The following is an 18,749-nucleotide window of genomic DNA, read 5'->3' as shown; positions in this document are numbered from 1 at the left end:
AGCCTCTGGTTCCAAATCCTGTTCTTCTGCCACTGTTCCACCCTGACAATAATGTGACAAGAATGTAGGAGACAGAGAGGTATATCACTGTGGTCCAGAGTAACCATGGAAGGCTTCACTGAGAAAGTGAGACTTGGGCTAATGGTCCTGGTGACTGGAATGGTGGACAGGTCCCTGCAAATCTGAGCACACACCAGTACACCCACCCACGCAGATGGTCAAGTAAGCTTGTAAGGAGGGCAGAGATAACCCTCTTGGTCTCCACGAGTATCAAGTTACCTTAATTGTTACTACTTCCACTTGGACATTTGCAGGGAGGGGCAGGTCAGGTTGGAAGTGCTTGGCCATGGCCACCAGAAGATGGAGAGTGGCCAACAAGTCCTTATTGAAGATGCCTGTTGAAATCAAACAGGATTAAATTAAGTATGAGGTAGGGGAGGCAGGGCCAAGTGGTAGTCCATATGAAGAAAAGCTGGGAGGTAGAGAGAAAAAGAAAAGCTGGGGGTTTTAGTGGCCCACAAGCTCAGTATGAGTCAATGAAACAGCATGACCTCCATAAAAGCCATAATGCAACCTTAGGCTGAACTAAGAGAGGCAGAGTGGGAGACCACATAGTAGGTGATAAGTCCCCCTGCACTATGTTCTGGGAAGCCCACACATGGAGGACTATGCTCTGGCCTTGGCACAGAGGTTTAGGAAGGACCATGATATGCTGAAGACCATCCAGAGGAAGGACACCAGGATGGCGATGGGCCTCAAGTCCATGCCATATAAGGGTCAATTAAGATGCAGAAAGAGCCATCTGTTTCTGAAAGAGGCCAACGAGGAAATTTGTTCTGTCTGATTATGCATATTTGCTACAAGGTTTAGTTTGTTTGTTTTCCAATGAGGAAAGGAAGGTAGGAGAAAGAGAAAATAAATGCTTGTTGGTTGAAAAAAAAATCTTTAAAGATTTATACAAATCTGTTTGCTTTTTTTTTTTAGTAATAAAGTAAGAATGTTTAGCATAGAGAAAAAAAACTAGGCATTGGGGGCAGGGAGGGAGAAAATATCAGAGCTATCCTCAAGAGCTCTGGTGGGGACCCGAGGCTTGGCCCCGGCAGTGGGGGTAGGGGGTGGGGCAGAGAGCCACAACCAGGTGGATTTTGGTTCCATCTAACTTGCTAACACTTAGAGCTCTCCCCATGCTCCTCTTCTTCTTCCTGCTTACCTGAGTTCTTCGAGAGAAGTCTAGAGGATCCCTGGTCAGGGATGATGGGGAGGGGATTCTTCAGTGGCAGATGTATTGTGCTAGCTGACCTCCCAGGTCCCTCCCAGCTCAAAGCAGTCAGAGGAGGTGGGACCCCAAAGTTGGTGTCAAATAGGAAGGTCGTGAGATTTGGAGCTGGAAAGGACCTTAGCCATCCCCTAGGCTAAAAACAAGAGGGTCCTTTTTACAGAGGAAGAGACCAAGGGCTGAGAGAGGGAAAAGGGGTCACACAGTGAGTCAGCGTCAGAGCTGGAATCTTGATTTATGTGACTCCCCTCTAGAGGCAGAGCCATCACTAGAATTTGTCGTGCCTGGAACAGTGCAAACCACACCTGAGGCATGAAATGTATTGTTGAATCAATTTTACTAAATAAGGGCCAGTCCCATTGACAGAGGGTGGGGGATTGGGGTACAATGCACCTAATACAAGGAGGATAAAAGTCCATGCCTGCCCTCTCTGTCTCTTTGAGATGGTTGTAAGGAAGGCACTTTGTGAAAATGTTTAAGAAATAAGAACTTTGTGGAATCTACTCTAATGGAACCCTAGACAAATCACTTGATCTTTTATCATCTCAGGCAACTCTAAGTCTATGAGTTACAGGCAAGGAGTTTCCTCATCAGGAATTCTCACCACCAATGAAATCCCAAATCTAGCTTTAAACAAAAAAAAAAGAAAAGAAAAGAACTTTGGGTAGTCACAGTATTATAGGCATTGTTACTTCAATAGCTCAGGGACCTGTCCTGCTTCCTCCCAGTTCCAAGTGCGTTCTAGACAGAGGACTTGGCTTCAGATAAGCGAGTTCTGACTAGAGGCTCCATCACACTGTGTTGTTGCTGAGCAACGTTTCACACAGAGCTGAGTGATACCTACTCTCCACATTCCATTTGGCCGCGCTCTCCTCAAGCTGCAAATGCTGATGCAGTGCCTCCAATACAACAGCCAGCTTCCTCTTCTGGTTGCTGGCGGTCAAAGCGATCTCTTCAACGTCCAACGTGACAGACGTGAGCTTCTCTGCAGGTGGCAGAGAAAGAGGGGAAACAAGAAATGAGCCAGGACACAGCAAATGGGGCAGCGAAGACCACAGGTGTGGGGATTCTAAGTGCTTGATTTCTCTTTCAGTCTCAGAAACAGCTTCAAAGAAAGTTGGTGCTGGGAGGGAGTTGAGAACCTGGAATGTCAGAGCTGGGAGGGTCCTTAGAACAGGAAAGGTCAGAATGGGGAAGGAGCTCAGAACAGGGAAGGTCAGAGCAGGGAGGGAGCTGAGAACCTGGAATGTCAGAGCTGAGAGGGGCCTTAGAACATGAAAAGTCAGAGCTGGGAAGGACCTTAGAATAGGGAAGGTCAGAACTGGGAAGGAGCTTAGAACAGGGAAGGTCAGAGCTGGGAGGGGCCTTGGAACAGGGAAGATCAGAACTGGAGGGACCTTAGAACAGGGAATGTCGGAGTTGGGGTAGGCCTCAGAACACAGAACAATCTGAGCTGAGTGCCTTACCTAGAATATGTAAAAAGCTCTGATGCTTTATTTGTTCATAACGGATATGAGTGTAGCAAGGTAGTGAGTTCCCCCTTCCTGGAGGTATTCCAGGAGAAGTCAGATAAATACTTGTTGAATAAGTTATAGAAGCCTTTCCTCAAAGGTTGGCCTTGGTAGCTTCAGTCTATCCCTCCAGCTCTGGCTTCTTGTGACTCTGCTGTTCCTTCCACTGTCCCATTACTGTCTAGAAACCTACACAGACAGTGCCACCCCAGCCCAGCCTGGTGCCCATTCTCTTCAGCACAGCTGTCCCCATCTCAACAGTGATTCCTTCCTGGGAAAGCCTCATACAATCATAGGCACATCAGAAAAAGACCATTGCATGCAAGAGCCAGAATCCAGGCCCAGAACTCCACATACCTGGGTTCCAAACCCGACTCTGCCACTAACTTACTGTGTGATCTTGGGTGAGTCACAGCATCAGAGACTCAGATCTTAGAGGGGACTTAGAGATCAAGTTCCCTCATTTTAAAGAAGAAGAAACTGAAGCATGAGGCAGTGCTAGATAGTAGAAAGAACATTGGCTATAGAGTCAGATAACCTGGGTTAAAATTTAACTTCCAATGCTTACTGCTTATGTGACCTTGGGCATGTCATTTCCTTGAGCCTCATTTTCCCCATTTATAAAGTATGGGAAGGGGGGGAGAGATGAAGGTGGGCCACGTGACCTCAGAGATCCTTTCTGGTTCTAGGATTCCTTTGAGCCCACAGGAGGCATGGGACTTGCCCATGGTCACACGACTGGAAGGGACAGATCCATGGTTTGAATCCCAGGCTTGAGTTCAAATTTTTCATTCATCCCACTGTACCAGGCTGACTCCCTACCGACCACCCCGTTTCTGAGCCTCTGTTTCCTCATCTGCAGAGGGGAGGCGGGACCCAATCATCTCTGGTGTTCCTTCCCGCTCTACCAAGCCATGAACTGATGCTTTCTCTCCCTGGCATCTTACGCAGGAGATGATGCAGGACAAGCCCATCAAACAGGTCTTCCTCCAGGTTTTGGACCACTATGTGTTCCCGAAAAAGGCTGCTGTTGATCCACTCCATCAAGGCCTGCCACACAAACAAGACAGATTCACTGAGTTTTAGTGCTGGAAGGACCCTGAGAGATTATGCCTCCTCCCCAGGCTGGGAGGCTGACCCAGACCCAAGGGGACATCCGAGCACGCTCCAAGCGGAGCCCTTCCCCTTCCTGCCCCAAGCCTCTCGCTGATGTCCTCTCCTGGTGGATGGAGGGCCACACTGATGGGGCAGATTCTGGATACAGCTTAGGGACTCCTGGGCCTGGTCATCTTCCCTATAGCTGGACCACTGGGACTTCAGTGAAGCCTCAAGCAAAATCTGAAGGCACGGAGTAGAATAGGAATTTTAGAAAAAGGCAGGAGCTCAGCATTCATGAATAATGTCACATGAAAGAAAGTCATTTATACAAATAAATGTGACACAAGGTAATAAAAATGAGGACTAAAATTAATAATAATAATGAGAACTCTCATTTCTACAGCACTTTCCCACTCCATTGCTAGTGCCTTCCCTCAGAGACAGCTTTCCATCTCCTCTGTTTGTTACCTGTCCTTTCCTCGCTAGAATGTGAGCCCCTTGTGGGAAGAGACCATTGATTTTCTGTTTCTTTGCATCCACAGTACTTAGAATGTGCTTGGCACACAGTAAGCACTTAATAACTACTTACTGACTGATTAGCTGACAGTCATGGGAGGTTGGGAAGGCAAACATCGTTATCATCTTTTTAGATCCAACAAACTTCCCAGGGTCACCCAACCAGTAAGTGTCAGAGCTGGGATTTCAACTCAGTTCATTGGAGTCCAGATGAAGCATTCTTTGAATAACACTGCACTACCATTGAGCAACGTGAAACAGTATCCCCAACAACAGATGGAGGAACACAACGCCTGGACTTTATCTTGCACTACCAGAGGAGATTCCAAAATGGCAGGTCTGATGTGAAAGGGAGTGGCTTGTGCGGTGACCCCAGTTTCACTTTCCTTGTAAGGGGAGCTCAAACCCCAGCAAAGCTATGAATCTGAGGGACTACGTGGTGTTCTAAGGAAAGGTAGAATTCATTGGAAAGTCAGGCAGTCAATCTGTAAGCATTTATGAAGTACCTACTATGTGTCACACACTGTGCTAACCACTGGAAAGAGAATTGCATTTCTTGTTTATAGGCTGTTGTGAGTCCTTAAGGTGTTTTCTGTATTTTCCACGGTGACAAAATAAAAGTTGTCTTGTACCTGATACATTCGGGTTACCTGGAGTATTTTTTCCCATGACAACTTGGAAGCATTTGTTTTTTTCTTGTTATTTCTTGTTGGATTTTTACAAATTATCTTATATTGATTTTCTTTATTCACTTTCTGTTACATTTCGAGTTCTGAGTTGTGTCCCTCTCTCCCTCCCAACCCTGCATTAGAGAAGGCTACCTTGAGTATCCCTACAGGATCTGGAGACTCCTTTGCCCACCTGTGTAAAGACCTACATGTAAGCTGCATTCTGAGGTTTCCCAGAAGTATCAGTGGATGGGATGAAATGAGAAAAGGAAAGTGATTTGGGGGGGGACTAACTCCAAGAGTGAACGGATCGATATAAGCTCAGGACTGATTCTGGACCATGGGTCAACACTGAGAGTAATATAAGTAAGAAAAGGTCACTTTCAGCTGGGGGATGGGGACTTCCTAGAGGACCCAGAAGGGGAGCTGGGCTTGGAGAGAAGAGACAGAGGCTAATAGGCAGAGATGGGGTGGGGGGGGCATTCCATGCATCCAGCTTTGGTCAAATTGCCTTGTCCCTCTAGAGGCTGAGAGGAGGGGAAGCTTCTCGGACTCCAGTGTAAAGAAAAGGAAAAGAGAAACCGTTCCAAGGAATAAGATGATCTGAATTTGAAACTCACGCCTGCATCTTGCTACTTCAGCAAATCTGACCGCGGGGAAGAATTCATTAGTTCTGCCATGACTCATCCCCAGCTGCCCAGAATGCTTCTCTCCCTTCTAATCATCTTCGTCTTTCCAAGGGGAGGCAATGCTACAGACGGGGAAAAGCTACAGGGAGGCAGCCTTCAGCTCAAAATAAGAGGGGGTGGGGTAAGAATTCATCACAGTTAGAGCTGTCTGAGACTGAAACACGTTGCCTTGGATAGGGAGTGAGCTCCCCATCCTAGAAGTGACCGGCTAGGTGACAGGTCAAAGATGCTAAAGAGGGGAGTTGTGCTTTATCTGGGAGATGGATGAGAATTGTCTTTGTGAGCCCTTCCAGCTCTGAGAAGCTATGATTCTGTGAAATAGAAACCCTGCCTAGCCTAGCCAGAGAAAGAACAAAGTTAGTCCTTTTTCCCCATGGAGGAAGTCAATTCAGCTTCATTCAATTCAGCAAACTTTTATTAAATACCTATTATGTGCCAGGCACAGGGGATACAAGGACAAGAAAGAAATCATCCCTGCCCTCAAGTAGCTTACATTCTCTTGGGAAAAACAGCACATCCATAATTAAGTAACCACAAAGCATTATAAGATTTACCAGGCTGTGCAGCTACAATGCTGGTCTCCACGTGATTCTCTTGTCCACCCTTTCCCCTAACCCACTCCCCCTCCAAATTTCCTGAGAAGCTTTTCAAACATTCCTTGGTAGAGAAAAAAATCAATGAGAGAGGATACTGCAATATACCAACGGATCGGCCATCTCATTGATTTAATGTTTCCTCCAAAGAGGCACATCGCCGCCCATCTGTGCCTGACCATCCTCCATGACTCTTGTCCATGTCCTGCCATAAATTCACCACCACCAACATTTATTAAATGCCTCCTGTGTGTCAGGCATCATGTTAAGCACTGGGGACACAAAAAGAGGCAAAAGACAGCTCCTGCCCTCAAGAGGCTCGAAGTTTCATGGGGTAGACAACATGCAAACAAATGTGTCCAGACAGACTACCTGCAGGTTGGCTGGTTGGCCGCCATCAAAGGGGACCAAGGTGACATCACTGCACTAGAGCTAAGTCACAGTGCATCCAGCTGTGACTGGTCAGACCAATACGAGCTCGGAATGCTCTCCCACAGGACCACAAGTAGTCCATGGGAACACCTGGAGTGGTTTCTCTAACTCTGCGCATCCTGCATTTCCTTCGAGCTGTTTCAATTCTGCTTTGCTCATACAGGACGGTACCTTCTCTAATGTGAACGTGTTATGCTGAGACGTGCTGTGCCAGACTAAATAAGAAATAATTAACAGGGAGAAGGCACTAGAACTGAGAGGGGTTAGGAAAAGTTAGAGGGAAGGTCAGTGGTAAAATGGACAGGGCACTGGGCCTAGAGTCAGGAAGACCTGAGTTCAAATCTGGACCCAGACACTTCCTAGTTGTGTGACCCTGGACAAGTCACTTAACCCTGTTTGCCTCAGTTTCCTCACCTGTAAAATGAGCTGGAGAAGGAAATAGCAAAGCACTGGAGTATTTTTGCCAAGAAAATCCCAAATAGGGTCACAGAGAGTTAGAAATAACTGAACAACCACAATAAGGAAAAGCTTCCTGAGAAGGTAGGATTTTAGTTGAGACTTGAAGGAAACTGGGAAAGTCAGGAAGCAGAGATGAGAAGGGAGAGCATTCCGGGCATGTGGGACAGTCAGAGGAAATGCCCCGAGCTCAGAAATAGAGGGTCTTGTACTTGGAACAGCCAGGAGATTGGTGTCACTGGATGGAAGCATATGTGTCGGGGGTAAGGTGTCAGAAGACTGGAAAGGGAGGAGGGGGCTGGGTTATGGAGAGCTTTGAATGCCAAATGAGATTTTGGATTCTATCCTGGGGGTGATAAGGAGCCACTGGAGCTTACTGACTAAGGAGGTGACACAGTAGGACTCATGCCTTTGGAAAATCACCACTCTATAATTTCTGGTAACACGTCACCTCCTGCTCACACCTGCCATATGACTCTCCATCACCTCATGGGTTATATTCCATCTCAATTCTTCAAAAACTGTCACGTCTTAACAGGCATTCGCCAATGCCAGAAGAGATTGGTATCAAAGAGATCAGCCTCTATTTTCAGCACAAGCATGAGGTCATTGAAAGAAGTTGACCATTTCCCAAAGGTAATCCAACTCGCCCTCCTCAATTCTGGGACCAGCCCATTGTCGATGGGCATCATCTAAGATAAAGATACTACTGATGGACCAGGTCTCTGAGGTGTCCTTCTCAGTCTAGACAAGAAGACTTCTTCATCCACTTGGTTTTTTCCGTGTGGATGGAGAATTAGCACAGTCTTTTGAGCGATTATAGATCTCCTTTCTGAGACTCTGCAGCAGCAAAAAGAGAACCACGCTCTATGAGCTCCTGGTTTATGAAGGGGCATCAAGAGGTGAGACAGGGAGACCAGTGTTCGCCAAAGACATTCTCCACTGCCACGGAGAAGGGCCAGGGCAGAGACCAAGTCACAGAGGGATTCTTTGTCAGTGTTGGGGTCTCCAGATATTCCTGTTTATGGGTGACATTGAGCTAATTCCAATGGGCCCCAAATTGTTACAAAGAGAGATAGAGATTGGAAAGCCCAGGCTTCAATAGGAGTGTTTGGTAGACCAGTAGATAGGGTAAAAGACTTTGGAATCAGGAAGACTTGAGTTCCTGCCTCAGATATTTACCAGGTGAGTGATCCTGGGGAAGTCACTTAACCTCTCACAGCCTCAGTTTTACGATTGGTAAAATGGGAATAATAACAGCACCCACCTCCCAGGACTGTCGTGAGGATCAAATGATTTAACATTTGTAGAACGCTTTGCAAGACTCCAAATACTATAGAAAGCATTGGAATGGAACGTGAGAGGTCTGGACTTGACTCTAGCTTCTGACTAGCAGTGACTGCCTGCCTCTGGGCAAGTCACTTGCCCTGCCTTATCTCAGTTTCTTCATCTGCAAAATGGAAATAACATCTGTAGCATCTACTGCACGGTCCTGTTGCAAGCATCAGAGGAGATGATGGAGAGAAAGCATTTAGCAAACCTAAAAGCGTCGTCAGATTGATTATTGTTGTTGCTGGTACTGGGGAGGCCAGAGAGCACAATCTCTTGGCAAGAACCTTAACTATTCAGCCAAAAGACTGGAGGTCAGATGCTGTCTCAGTCAAATATTGCCGGTATGTGGCCTCAGGATAAGTCCTTTCCTCTCTCCAGACCTCACTTTCTTCCTGTGTAATACTGAGAGGGTTCTATTATAAGATATTTAAGGCCCCTCCCAGCTCTGACATCCCCTGTTCGAAGACCCTTCCCAGCTTTGCCATTGCCTGTTCTAAGGCCCTTCCAGCTCTGGCCCCTCCCAGCTTTGCTACCCCCTGTTCTAAGGCCTCTTCAGCTCTGATCTTCCCTATTCTTTGGCCCCCCCCAGCCCTCCCAGTTCTATAAGTCTGGGATGTACCAGGATTTGGAGACCTCACTGAAGGAACAGTTGGGAGTGGAAGATCAGTAGAAAAAGATGAAGAAACTCCACCATGTGTCATCACAGTGTGGGACCAGGAGAGACCTCAAAGGTCAATTTGTTCAGCCCCTTCACTTGACAGGTGAGGAAGCTGAGCCCCAGTGAACTTAAGTGACCTGGTCAGGGTCACCAGTCTAGATGGTGGCAGGGGTGTGACTTGAACCCAGATCCTTGGCCTATGCATCCTTCATTCCATTGCTCTACAATGCCTGTGTTGCTTCCCAATTTAGGGGGTTTTCCAGGAGGGTTCAGCCCATCTCCTGTGAATTCCATTTAATTAAGTGTTTGGTCAACATTGAAACTATTTACTCTCTTTATGAAGGAGAGGTAGAGATAGCTCTTAAGCCTAAAATACACAATTATCTCCTTTCCGCTTATCCTGTAGAGAAAATACAGGCCAGAGAAACAGGACTCAAGAACCTCCACAGCTCACAACTCTCCAGAAGATTAGGACTTCCATGGGCTTTTAAGACTGACACCTTCTCATTAGGCAGACCTTTAGAAATCAGCAGTGCACATAGACCCATTCTACAGATGAGGAAACTGAGACCCACCCACAGGAAGTCACACAGCTAAGAAGTGTCAGGGCCAGGCCTCCTGATTCTAAATCTTCAGCGCCATAAGATCAAGGAGTCCAAGAAGGGGAGGGATGAACTCCGTTTAGACTGGTGCTTCAGTGTGAGACTTTTCATGCATCACACAGAAAAAGAGGCAAGAGAACTTTGGACTTTGCTTCAAACGCTTTCACTTTTTCTGCATCTGAGACCTTGAGGATGATCCTACCATCATCTTATCAACTTGTAGTTTTAAATGCTTAAATTAAAAAAAAACACAACAGAATCTCAGATTCATATGAGGCAGTGAGTTCTCCATCACTAGAAGTGTTCAAGAAGAGTGTGGATGACTGCCTGTCAGAGACGTTACATGATGAGAATTTGAGGTTCCATGGCAGGCTGGTGAGAGATGTTTGAGGATGGAATAAGAGGCAATCCATCCTTCTAGGCCCAAGTCAAGATTTACCTCCTCCATGGAAACCTTCCCTGATTACTACAGCGATAAACCCAGCCCTGGTGAGGGAAAAGGAAATTAAAGGAAATAAACTGTACCTTTTGTAGCTCTTTGAATTCCGGGTTGTTTCGAGAGTCAGGCTGCAAATATTTCTTCTTTTCTCCTGTAAATAAAAATATGCATTAGACGTGACGGATGTTGGCAGAACTCAGTTCTGGGGCCATTTCTGCCACTAACTCACTGTGGGACCTTGGGTAAGTCCCTTACCTCCTCAGGAATGCAGCCGTGTCTGGCTTTCACTTGTAAACTGAAGGGGTTATACTATACATAATGGAAAACAGCTTAAAAAGTGGAGCTTTGGTCATAACGATAGTGTGTATGACCCTGAAAGGCGCTCCTGTCTAAACCAGGGGTGGGGAGCCTGTGGCCTGGGGGCCACATGTGTCCCTCTAGGTCTTCAGGTGCAGCTAACCAGATTCAGTCAAAGGGCCGTGCTTGAGGACCTAGAGGGCCACATGTAGCCTCCAAGAGGCAGGTCCCCCATCCCTGACTCCAAACCCATCCTGGACACAGAAGGGCAAGATAAGGAAACCAGCCAACTCACCCCTTTGCTCCTGAGTCAGCTCTTCCCAGTGAAGCACCTGGAGGCTGAATTGGGAGCTCCACATTCAGGCAGAACATGGTGTCGATGAGGAGCTCCACCTTTCTAGACACCCAGGAAGGCCACAGTGCCACGTTTGCCTAGGGCTGACCGTGGAGTCACAAGACCTGAGCTCAGCTTCCTAGTGACCTTGGACCAATCACCTCTGTGTCTCTTTCCTTATGCGGAAAGTGAGAGGTTGGACCGGATTGATCAGGAAGCATTTATGAGGCATCTGCTGTATATCAGGCACAGTTCTAAGTGCTACAGATACAAACACAAAACATGAAGTGACCCCTGCCCTCAGAAAGCTTACATTCTAACAAGGGAGCTGACAAGTAGCGATATAAGTACATACAGAATCGATACAAATCCATACATAGACTCAAGGTAGTTTGGGAAGGAGGGAACTGAGAAAGGCTTCAGGTAGAACAGAGGGGTCAAAATTGGGGCCCACAGGCCCACAACTCCCCAGTGTGGGTCAACCAGATTAAAACGTTATTGGGAAATGTTCAACAAAACAAATAAAAATTCCACAGGACACAGATAATGTCAATTTGTGGTTTTCTAAGTCAATATTCAGCCCGAAAGGGTCCTTTTCTACACTGATGCAGAAGGTGGGGCTACGGCTACCATCCTGAAGGAAGGGAAGGATGAGATGGGGCATGGGAGGAGGGAAGACATTCCAGGCACAAGAGGAAGGAGGGAGTGCCATGCATGAGGAACTGAGAGAAGGCCAGTTTAGCCTGACCACTCCTAGATCTATGGACCTATCATTTACTGCAGGGCAGCAGAGCATAATGGATGGACAGCTGGGCTCAGTGAGGAAGGCTGGGATTCAAGGCCCACTCTGAACACCTCTCTAGAACTACAAGTCATACAGAAAGTGTCGTCTGCACCAGTGGAAGGAGCTTGCTCATCTGGGAGTGCCCTACAGGAGAGAAATCTCGGGTCCAGGCCCTGTCTCCTATTCCCTCTAATGGGCTGGAGGGCAGCTGATAAGTTCCTGCCATATCTCACTGATGAGTTTGTTTCTTGGAAGGTGGAGGAAGCAATGAAGAGGCCACCATACTGAGCCTCACTCTGACCAACAAGGAAATGAAAGATTGCTCAAGAAGAGACAGAACCTTGGGAGGAAGTGATGCTTCAGCAGAGAGTTTGTGAGGGAGGGGGAGGGGAAGCTGGGGCAGGGACTACAGGGACCTCCAAAGAATGCAAAATCAGGTAAAAATGGCTCAGAATATGTGGCCTTTTATAGATCATGAAGCGCACTCTTCACCCCACGAGGCAGGTCCTACAAGTATAGATTAAGGAACTAAGGTTTAAAAAGGTTAGGTGACTGGCCCAGGGTCATTTCTAGGGCTCAGACCCAAGTATCTGGGCTCTGCCTTCTGTGTTCTACCCATTCTACCAAGTGAGGAAACAGGGGGTCACTGTGGAGAGGCATAGGTTTATCAAGAAAATGTCATGCTAGACTGATGTGCCTGTGCTCTGACATCCCCTGTTCTAAGGTCCTTCCCAGCTCTGACATCCCCTGTTCTGAGGCCCCCCTCCCAGCCCTGACATCCCCTGTTCTGAGGCCCCTCTCAGCTCTGCCATCTCTCCTTCTCTGTTCTTTGGCTCACTCTGATACCTTGTGATTCAAAGGATTTCAGACCCTCCCTGATTGCCCTGCTGAATTCCATTACAGTGTGGACTGGAAAGGAAGCAGGAACTTGCTGTTTGATAAGAATTTGTAATGAAGGCAAAAATCAATGAGACTTGAGGGACTTTCCCTTTAAGAAAACTTTGTTTAATTCTAATTTTGTGCTGATTAAAGCGCATTTAAAGGATTAGCTCACACTTGCATTGCCTCTTCAGCTGCCTGTGGAAACTCAATTACAGACAAGAGATTTGGGCTTGATTAAAACTTCGAGAAAAGCTGGGAAATGTGAACAAGTTTCAGAGGTTTGGGGAGCGGGGCTTGGCCAGCTGTGATCACCGAAATCTTCAGCTGAAGGAGCCTTGGAGGTCTCCTGGGGCTTCTCCTGCCCTTCACAGATGAACTGAGGCCAGCAAAGGAGGAGGCAGAGCTGGGGTTAGAAGCCACATCTCCTGACTCCCAGCTCTTCTCAAAGCTCACACTTTCGGGGAGCAGGGAACACACTCCCTCCCAAATCAGCACTGTGTTCTTTGGGACAGCTGTCTCTGTGTGTCTCTGTGTGTCTCTGTCTCTCTGTCTCTGCCTCTCTCCCTCTGTGGTCACTCCAGTGAGGGCAGGCCCACTATCCCTCAATGTTAAGCATTTACTAAGCACCTGGGTGCCAGGTACCGTACCAAGACCAGAGAATCCAAAGAAAGATCCAAAAAAGTGTCTACCCTCAAGGAGCTTACATTGTCCAAATCATTCTCCAAACAGCTACCAAAGTGATTTTCCCCAGGCGTAGATCTTACCATGGCTCTCCCTTACCCTATAAATCCCAATGGCTCCCTATTACCTCTAGGAAGAAATATGAACGTCGCTCCTCGGCTTTTCCGGCCTTTCCCAGTCCGGCCTCCTCTTATCTCTCCAAACTCACTATATGTGATTTCCCTTTCCCTCGAAGGTCTAGCAGCCAAACGGACTCCCACTCTGTTTTTCCTCTCCAGCCCCCATGTTTTTGCACTGATGGTGTCGCCTACCGGGAGTGTCCTCCCTTCTCACCTCCACCCACCTCACTTCCTGCAAGATGTAGCCCAGCAGCTTTCCTGACCCCTCCCCCAACTTCTAGTACCCTCCCTCCCAAGCTACCTGGTATTCATTCTGAACTTATTCTCCTTAACTGCTGGACTAATTAAGAATTTCCATGATATGAACAACTTGTATTTAAAATCACTAAAATGAATCCTCAGGGAAATGAATGAGCAATACAAAGTAGGAAAGGGGCACTAGATAAAGAAAGGCCAGATATCACTGAGAGCATGACTTGAGGGGATCGAGGGGCAGCCTTAGACCTTCAAGGAAGAGCTCCTCCCCCTCTAATTGTTAAGAAGTTCCTTCTGAATTTGTTTTTTTGGCCTCTCCAAACGCTTGGTCCGAGCTCTGCCCACTGAGGCTAGGCAGATCCGGACTAAGCCCTCCCGTGTCCTCCTTGGTCCATCACAGGCCCTGCCCAGATGGGATCCAGTCCATGTCTGTTGGGTGACCCCATCTCCAGGACTTGATCCCATCACACCACTGCCCCAGCCATCTCATGAAACCTCTACCTTGAGCCAGCTCCACCACTGGGGGCTCCATGTTGGCAGGGAGCTGCAGAAGGTTGTAGATACACTCTGACTCCATTGTCTTCTTGAGGCCCCTAAGAAACATCAAGGGAAAATGCCTTCAGTGTGGGTGTAGACCTAACCCCCCAAAGGAGGCCAGTGGCAGCTGAGAAAAAGTCTCACGAGATCAGAGTCCTGCATCAAGTGGCCTGGTCATCAGACGTAGCTACTAAGAGACCGATGGGTGGTGGCTCAGTTTGGTTTTCATCTTTACAGATGAAGCGTCTTAGAATCCCTGAATCTCTGAGCTGAGATGGACTTCAGGGGGCATCCAGTTCAAACTCTGCCTGAGCCAACCAGCCTCAGTTTACAGAGGGGGAAATGGGCTTAAATCTAGATGGAAATCTAGGGACGGGCTCAGAGCAGCAAGTCCGAAGCCAGAAGACATCCCACAGCCTGAGAGCTACCTCCTAATCTCAAAGCCTAGATCATCATGTCAGCCAGTAGGATGACCGCCATCCCATGGAACGAGCTGCTAAAGGGGAAGGGTGGTGGTTTTGTGTTTCTTTAGATACTCTGCACCCAGCACAGCTGGGCCCAGAAGAGACAATTCATAAATGCTTAGCAATTAATCAATCAGCAAATGTTGTTGGAGCTGGAAACAAAGTTCAAAATGCCAATGCAAGGAGCAAACAGGGTGTTGAGATCCCTGGGAGGCTCTGCTGCCTCCCACGCTCTATGGACTCCCGGAGATCTGCAAGGACGTCCAGTGGGGGCCAGCCTCCTTGGGCAAGAATACCCAACCTCCCCCCTGAGCTCTGCTATTTGAGACCCTTACACCACTAGCTCCCATGGTGTCCAGGCTTTGAGGGGCTTATCTTCACACTAGGGTCTGTGACCCCTGCCCTAGACCCCTCCCCAAAGCCAGGGCTCAGTCACCAAGGGCCCCCAAGCTAAGAAGTGCCAGTCATATGGTTCCATTTAATCTCTGGATAGTGTGAGTGAGGACGGAGGCAGCTCACCTTTCACCAGGAGAATCCTGGCCTATGCTATGAGCCCAGGAGAGCCAGACCCAGGTCTAGTACTGCTACAATTGTCCGCGCAGCCCTGGCCAAGTCAGGAGCCCTCTCTGGGCCTCAGCTTCCTCAGCCTCTAGGGTCCCTTCAAATTCTGACATTCTAGGATTCTAGGATTTCTCTTTAGGAAGGGAGAGCAGGTTTAGAACCCAGCCTAGCCTTCTTTCCTGTTTTTATTAGTTTATTTAATCTTGAGGGTACAATCCCTCTCTCTTCCTTTCTCTTCACTCTGTCTCTCTCCCCTCCTTCCTTCCCTTCTCTTTTTCTCTTCTCCTCTCTCTCCTCCTCCTTCTTTCTTCATTTCTCCCTCTTCCCTTTGCTCCATAACCCTCTCTCTCCCCCCTCTTTCTGTCTCTCTCTCTCTCTGTCTCCTTTTCTTTTCTCTCTCCCTCTCCCTCTTGCTCCATAGCCCCCTCCTTCCCCCCTCTTTCCTTTCTGTCTCACTCACCTTTGTCTGTCTGTCTGTCTCTCTCTCCCTCCCTCCCCCCTTGCTCCATAGCCCCCTCCCTCCCCCCTTTCCTTTCTGTCTCTAACTCACCTCTCTGTCTCTCTGTCTGTCTGTCTCTCTCTCTCTCCCTCCCTTCCCCCTCTTTTCTTTCTGTCTCTCACTCACCTCTGTCTGTTTGTCTGTCTCTTTCCCTCCCTCCCCCCTCTTTCCTTTCTGTCTGTCTGTCTGTCTCTCTCTCTCTCTCTCTCTCTCTCTCTCTCTCTCTCTCTCTCCCCCTCCCTCCCCCTTGCTCCATAGCCCCCTCTCTCCCCCTCATTTTTACATTCCCAGGCAACCCTAAGCCTGGGCAGGCAGCAGATATCGACCTGTGGACGCAGCCTCAAGCACAGTAATTGCTTGACTGTCACAGCTGACTTGGGCTCCCAATGACCGTCAGCCAGGCCCAGACTGGGGCATCCAGGGACGATGGCTCTCATTGGCCTGGGCCAGGCTGCCTGAGCTCTCACAGACACATCCTATTCCGGGGGGGGTGCCGAGACAATGGTACCAATTTAGCCTTCCCCAGGCAGCCAGCTGTTATTTGCTGATCAGCAGGCTCCCCGTGGGGCTGATGAGTCAATGCATGGCGAGAGGACAGAACAGAACCTCCCGCGGCTGGGAATGGAGAGGACTAGGGGGGAGGAGGCAGTTTGAAAATAGCGACGGCGGCTTTTGGTGGGGGCGACACAGCCATGGACTCCCCGCAGCCTCCTGGACTGTGCAGGCTGCATCCACTCCAACTGACCTCCTCACTTAGCCAGAGCAGAAGCAGATGCCCAGAGGGCAGGCAGTGGGAAAGCGACTTTCCCAGAGCTTGACAAAGAAGTGTCTGGGCTAGAATTCAAACCCAGGTCTCCCTGACTCCACCTGTAGTGTTCTAACCATGAAGGCACCCTGCCTAAGGCAACAGGAGGGGAAGCCAAACTGGGTGGCTCTCCCTCTCTGGGCCTTTCCTCATCCAGGCCCTCACCCTGGAAATGAACTCTGCACCATCCTCCCTGCCTCCGTCGGCTGCGGCCCTTCATTCAAGGCAAGTCTGAAGCTCTGCTTCCTCCCAGAAGTTGGGCCTCACCCCTCCCCCACCTACTGTTTCCTCCTCGCCCCTAGCTGGCCCCTCCATTCTTCACTGGCCGCATGTTCTTTTTGTTCATGTCCCCCCACTCCCACACCTCAATTCTAAGGCCCTCAAGAGCAGGTTCTGGGTCCGATCCATCGCTGTGTCCCCAGCACCGGCACATGAGCCTCACACAATGTAGGAGTTTAATGGCTCTGTCTTGAACAACCCCCGTTGGACGGAGGAGACATCTGAGGCCCAGAGAAGTTTAGTGACTGGCTTACTGTCACACAGATTTTAAGTGTCGGAGAGAGGATTAGAATCCAGGTCCCAAAGTCTTCCCAGCCGCTGCTATTGCCCAGGCAGGGGCTGGAAAAATGAGGAACTTACCTTTCTGGGAGCTCAGGCCCCGGAGGAAACAGAGACAAAAGAGAAAGACTGAGGGTGGTCTGGGGGGCAGTAGGAAGCCCTCCTGGCCCTCGAAAAGAAGCCCCCCAGCCCGGAGCTCAGAGCAACCAGGAGCAGCCCCAGCGGAAGTCCCAGCCAGGTCTGCGGAGGCAGAGACTCCTACAAACTGCTCACTTCCTCCCACAACCCTGTCCGAGAGCAAGTTCACAGGCCCTGCAGACAGCCTACATCTGCCCCCAAGGCACAAGGGGCTGTGGGGGTGAGGGGAGGGTGGTGTAAGCATGTGCTGGCTACAAAGGAAGCCTGGACTCTGGCACAGAGCACCACCCTGGTAGGGGGGGGGCGGCAGGGTTCTGGGCGGTGGCCCTGCCACCCGGAGGGCTGTGAGACCTTGGAACAGCCACTGCCCCTTCATGATCCCCAGTTTCCTTTTCTATGAAGTAAGGTTGTGGGAATAGCTCTTCCCTAAGACCCCCTCCCAGTTCTGACATTCTCTGTTCTAATGACCCTCCCAGCTCTGATATTCTATGTCCTGGCACTCAGAGAGCTGAGGGGAAGAGCTAGAAACTAAGACAAGTGTCAGGCAGTATCATCCCAATTGAAACAGCCTGGCCCAAGGAGCCAGGGGGTGGCCTGAGACGTCACGGAGGACCACCAGGCAGCGGACCAGGAGACAGAGAGCCAGGTGTGACTGCGGACTTTCTTGCCCACTCTCGGGCCCCCAGGGGTCAGAGCCATGCCCTCCTGGAACACAGGCTAGGGGGACAAGACTTGCCCAGGGAAGTGAGAGGGAAGCAGGGCTGGAGGTCAGTCTGACCTAGAAGACTCCAGAGTTTGGGATAATTGGCTGCATCCACAAGAACTGGATTGGGCTTAGCACACAGGTCTTGACGTCCTAGGATCCTAGGGCTAGAGCTGGACATTACCTCAGACGCCCACAAGTCCATCCCTTTCTTTTTACAGAGGAGGGAACTGAGGCCCGGAGAGGATAAGGGGCTTGTCCAGGGTCACACAGCTAATACGTAGGGGCATCTAGGTGATGTAGTGTTTAGGACCCTGGACTTAGACTTAGCAAGACCCAAGTTCAAATCCTCACTCAGACACATACCAGCTGTGTGACCTTGGGCAAGTCATTTAACCTGTCTGCCTCACCTTCCTCATCTGTAAAATGGGTATTATAATAGCACCTACCTCCCAAGGTTGTTGTGAGTATCAAATGAGACACCATGTGTGAAACCTTTGCCAACATTAAAGTATCACGTAAATGGTGGTTATTATCATTTAGTATCTGAGGTAAGATGTGAACACCAATCTCCCTTTCTCCAAGCCCAGTGCATTATCCACCATGTTGTCTCTCATTACAAAGGCAAGAAAGTCCCTTTTCCCCACCCTACGGCTGGGGTATTGGGAGGGGGAAGGAATGGTAGCTGTTATCTGCCAGTGGCTTCTAGGAAAGCTGGCTCCTTTGGGAAGAGTGCAGACCTTGCTGTCCTGGGAATCCCATGGCAAGATTCCAGGGTGAACCTGGCCATCGATGCGGTGGCAGATCCCTCCGCTGGAGCCTCAGTGAGGACTCTTAATACTGCATTGTCACCTCCTGCTCC

At 49.1% G+C, this 18,749-nt stretch overlaps 1 protein-coding gene across 4 annotated transcripts in view; it reads right to left on the bottom strand.

The window, feature by feature from the left end:
• Window positions 1–17,319, bottom strand: part of PARVG (parvin gamma) — a 34,996-nt gene extending 17,677 nt beyond the window's left edge. For 3 of the 4 annotated variants that reach the window (XR_013483625.1, XM_020982831.2, XM_078147845.1), the window contains exons 1-6: window positions 17,128–17,312; window positions 14,124–14,215; window positions 10,357–10,421; window positions 3,735–3,837; window positions 2,121–2,261; window positions 280–395 (exon numbers count right to left, since the gene is read on the bottom strand). Coding sequence is in view for 3 of the 4 variants with exons in the window: in XM_020982831.2 (XP_020838490.1) it covers window positions 280–395; window positions 2,121–2,261; window positions 3,735–3,837; window positions 10,357–10,421; window positions 14,124–14,199 (501 nt within the window). In the remaining variant the exon portion in view is untranslated. Of the gene's footprint in view, window positions 1–279; window positions 396–2,120; window positions 2,262–3,734; window positions 3,838–10,356; window positions 10,422–14,123; window positions 14,216–17,127 lie in introns of all 4 variants that reach the window. The other variant, XM_020982832.2, reaches the window with a different exon arrangement.
• Window positions 17,320–18,749: the final 1,430 nt, after the last annotated feature.

Source organism: Phascolarctos cinereus, unplaced genomic scaffold (assembly GCF_003287225.1).
Source record: "Phascolarctos cinereus isolate Bilbo 61053 unplaced genomic scaffold, phaCin_HiC Scaffold_1;HRSCAF=81, whole genome shotgun sequence".
In the NCBI taxonomy this organism is placed as follows: Eukaryota; Metazoa; Chordata; class Mammalia; order Diprotodontia; family Phascolarctidae; genus Phascolarctos; species Phascolarctos cinereus.
Note: the sequence above shows the minus strand (reverse complement) of the source record. Positions and strands in the feature narration are given on the sequence as shown.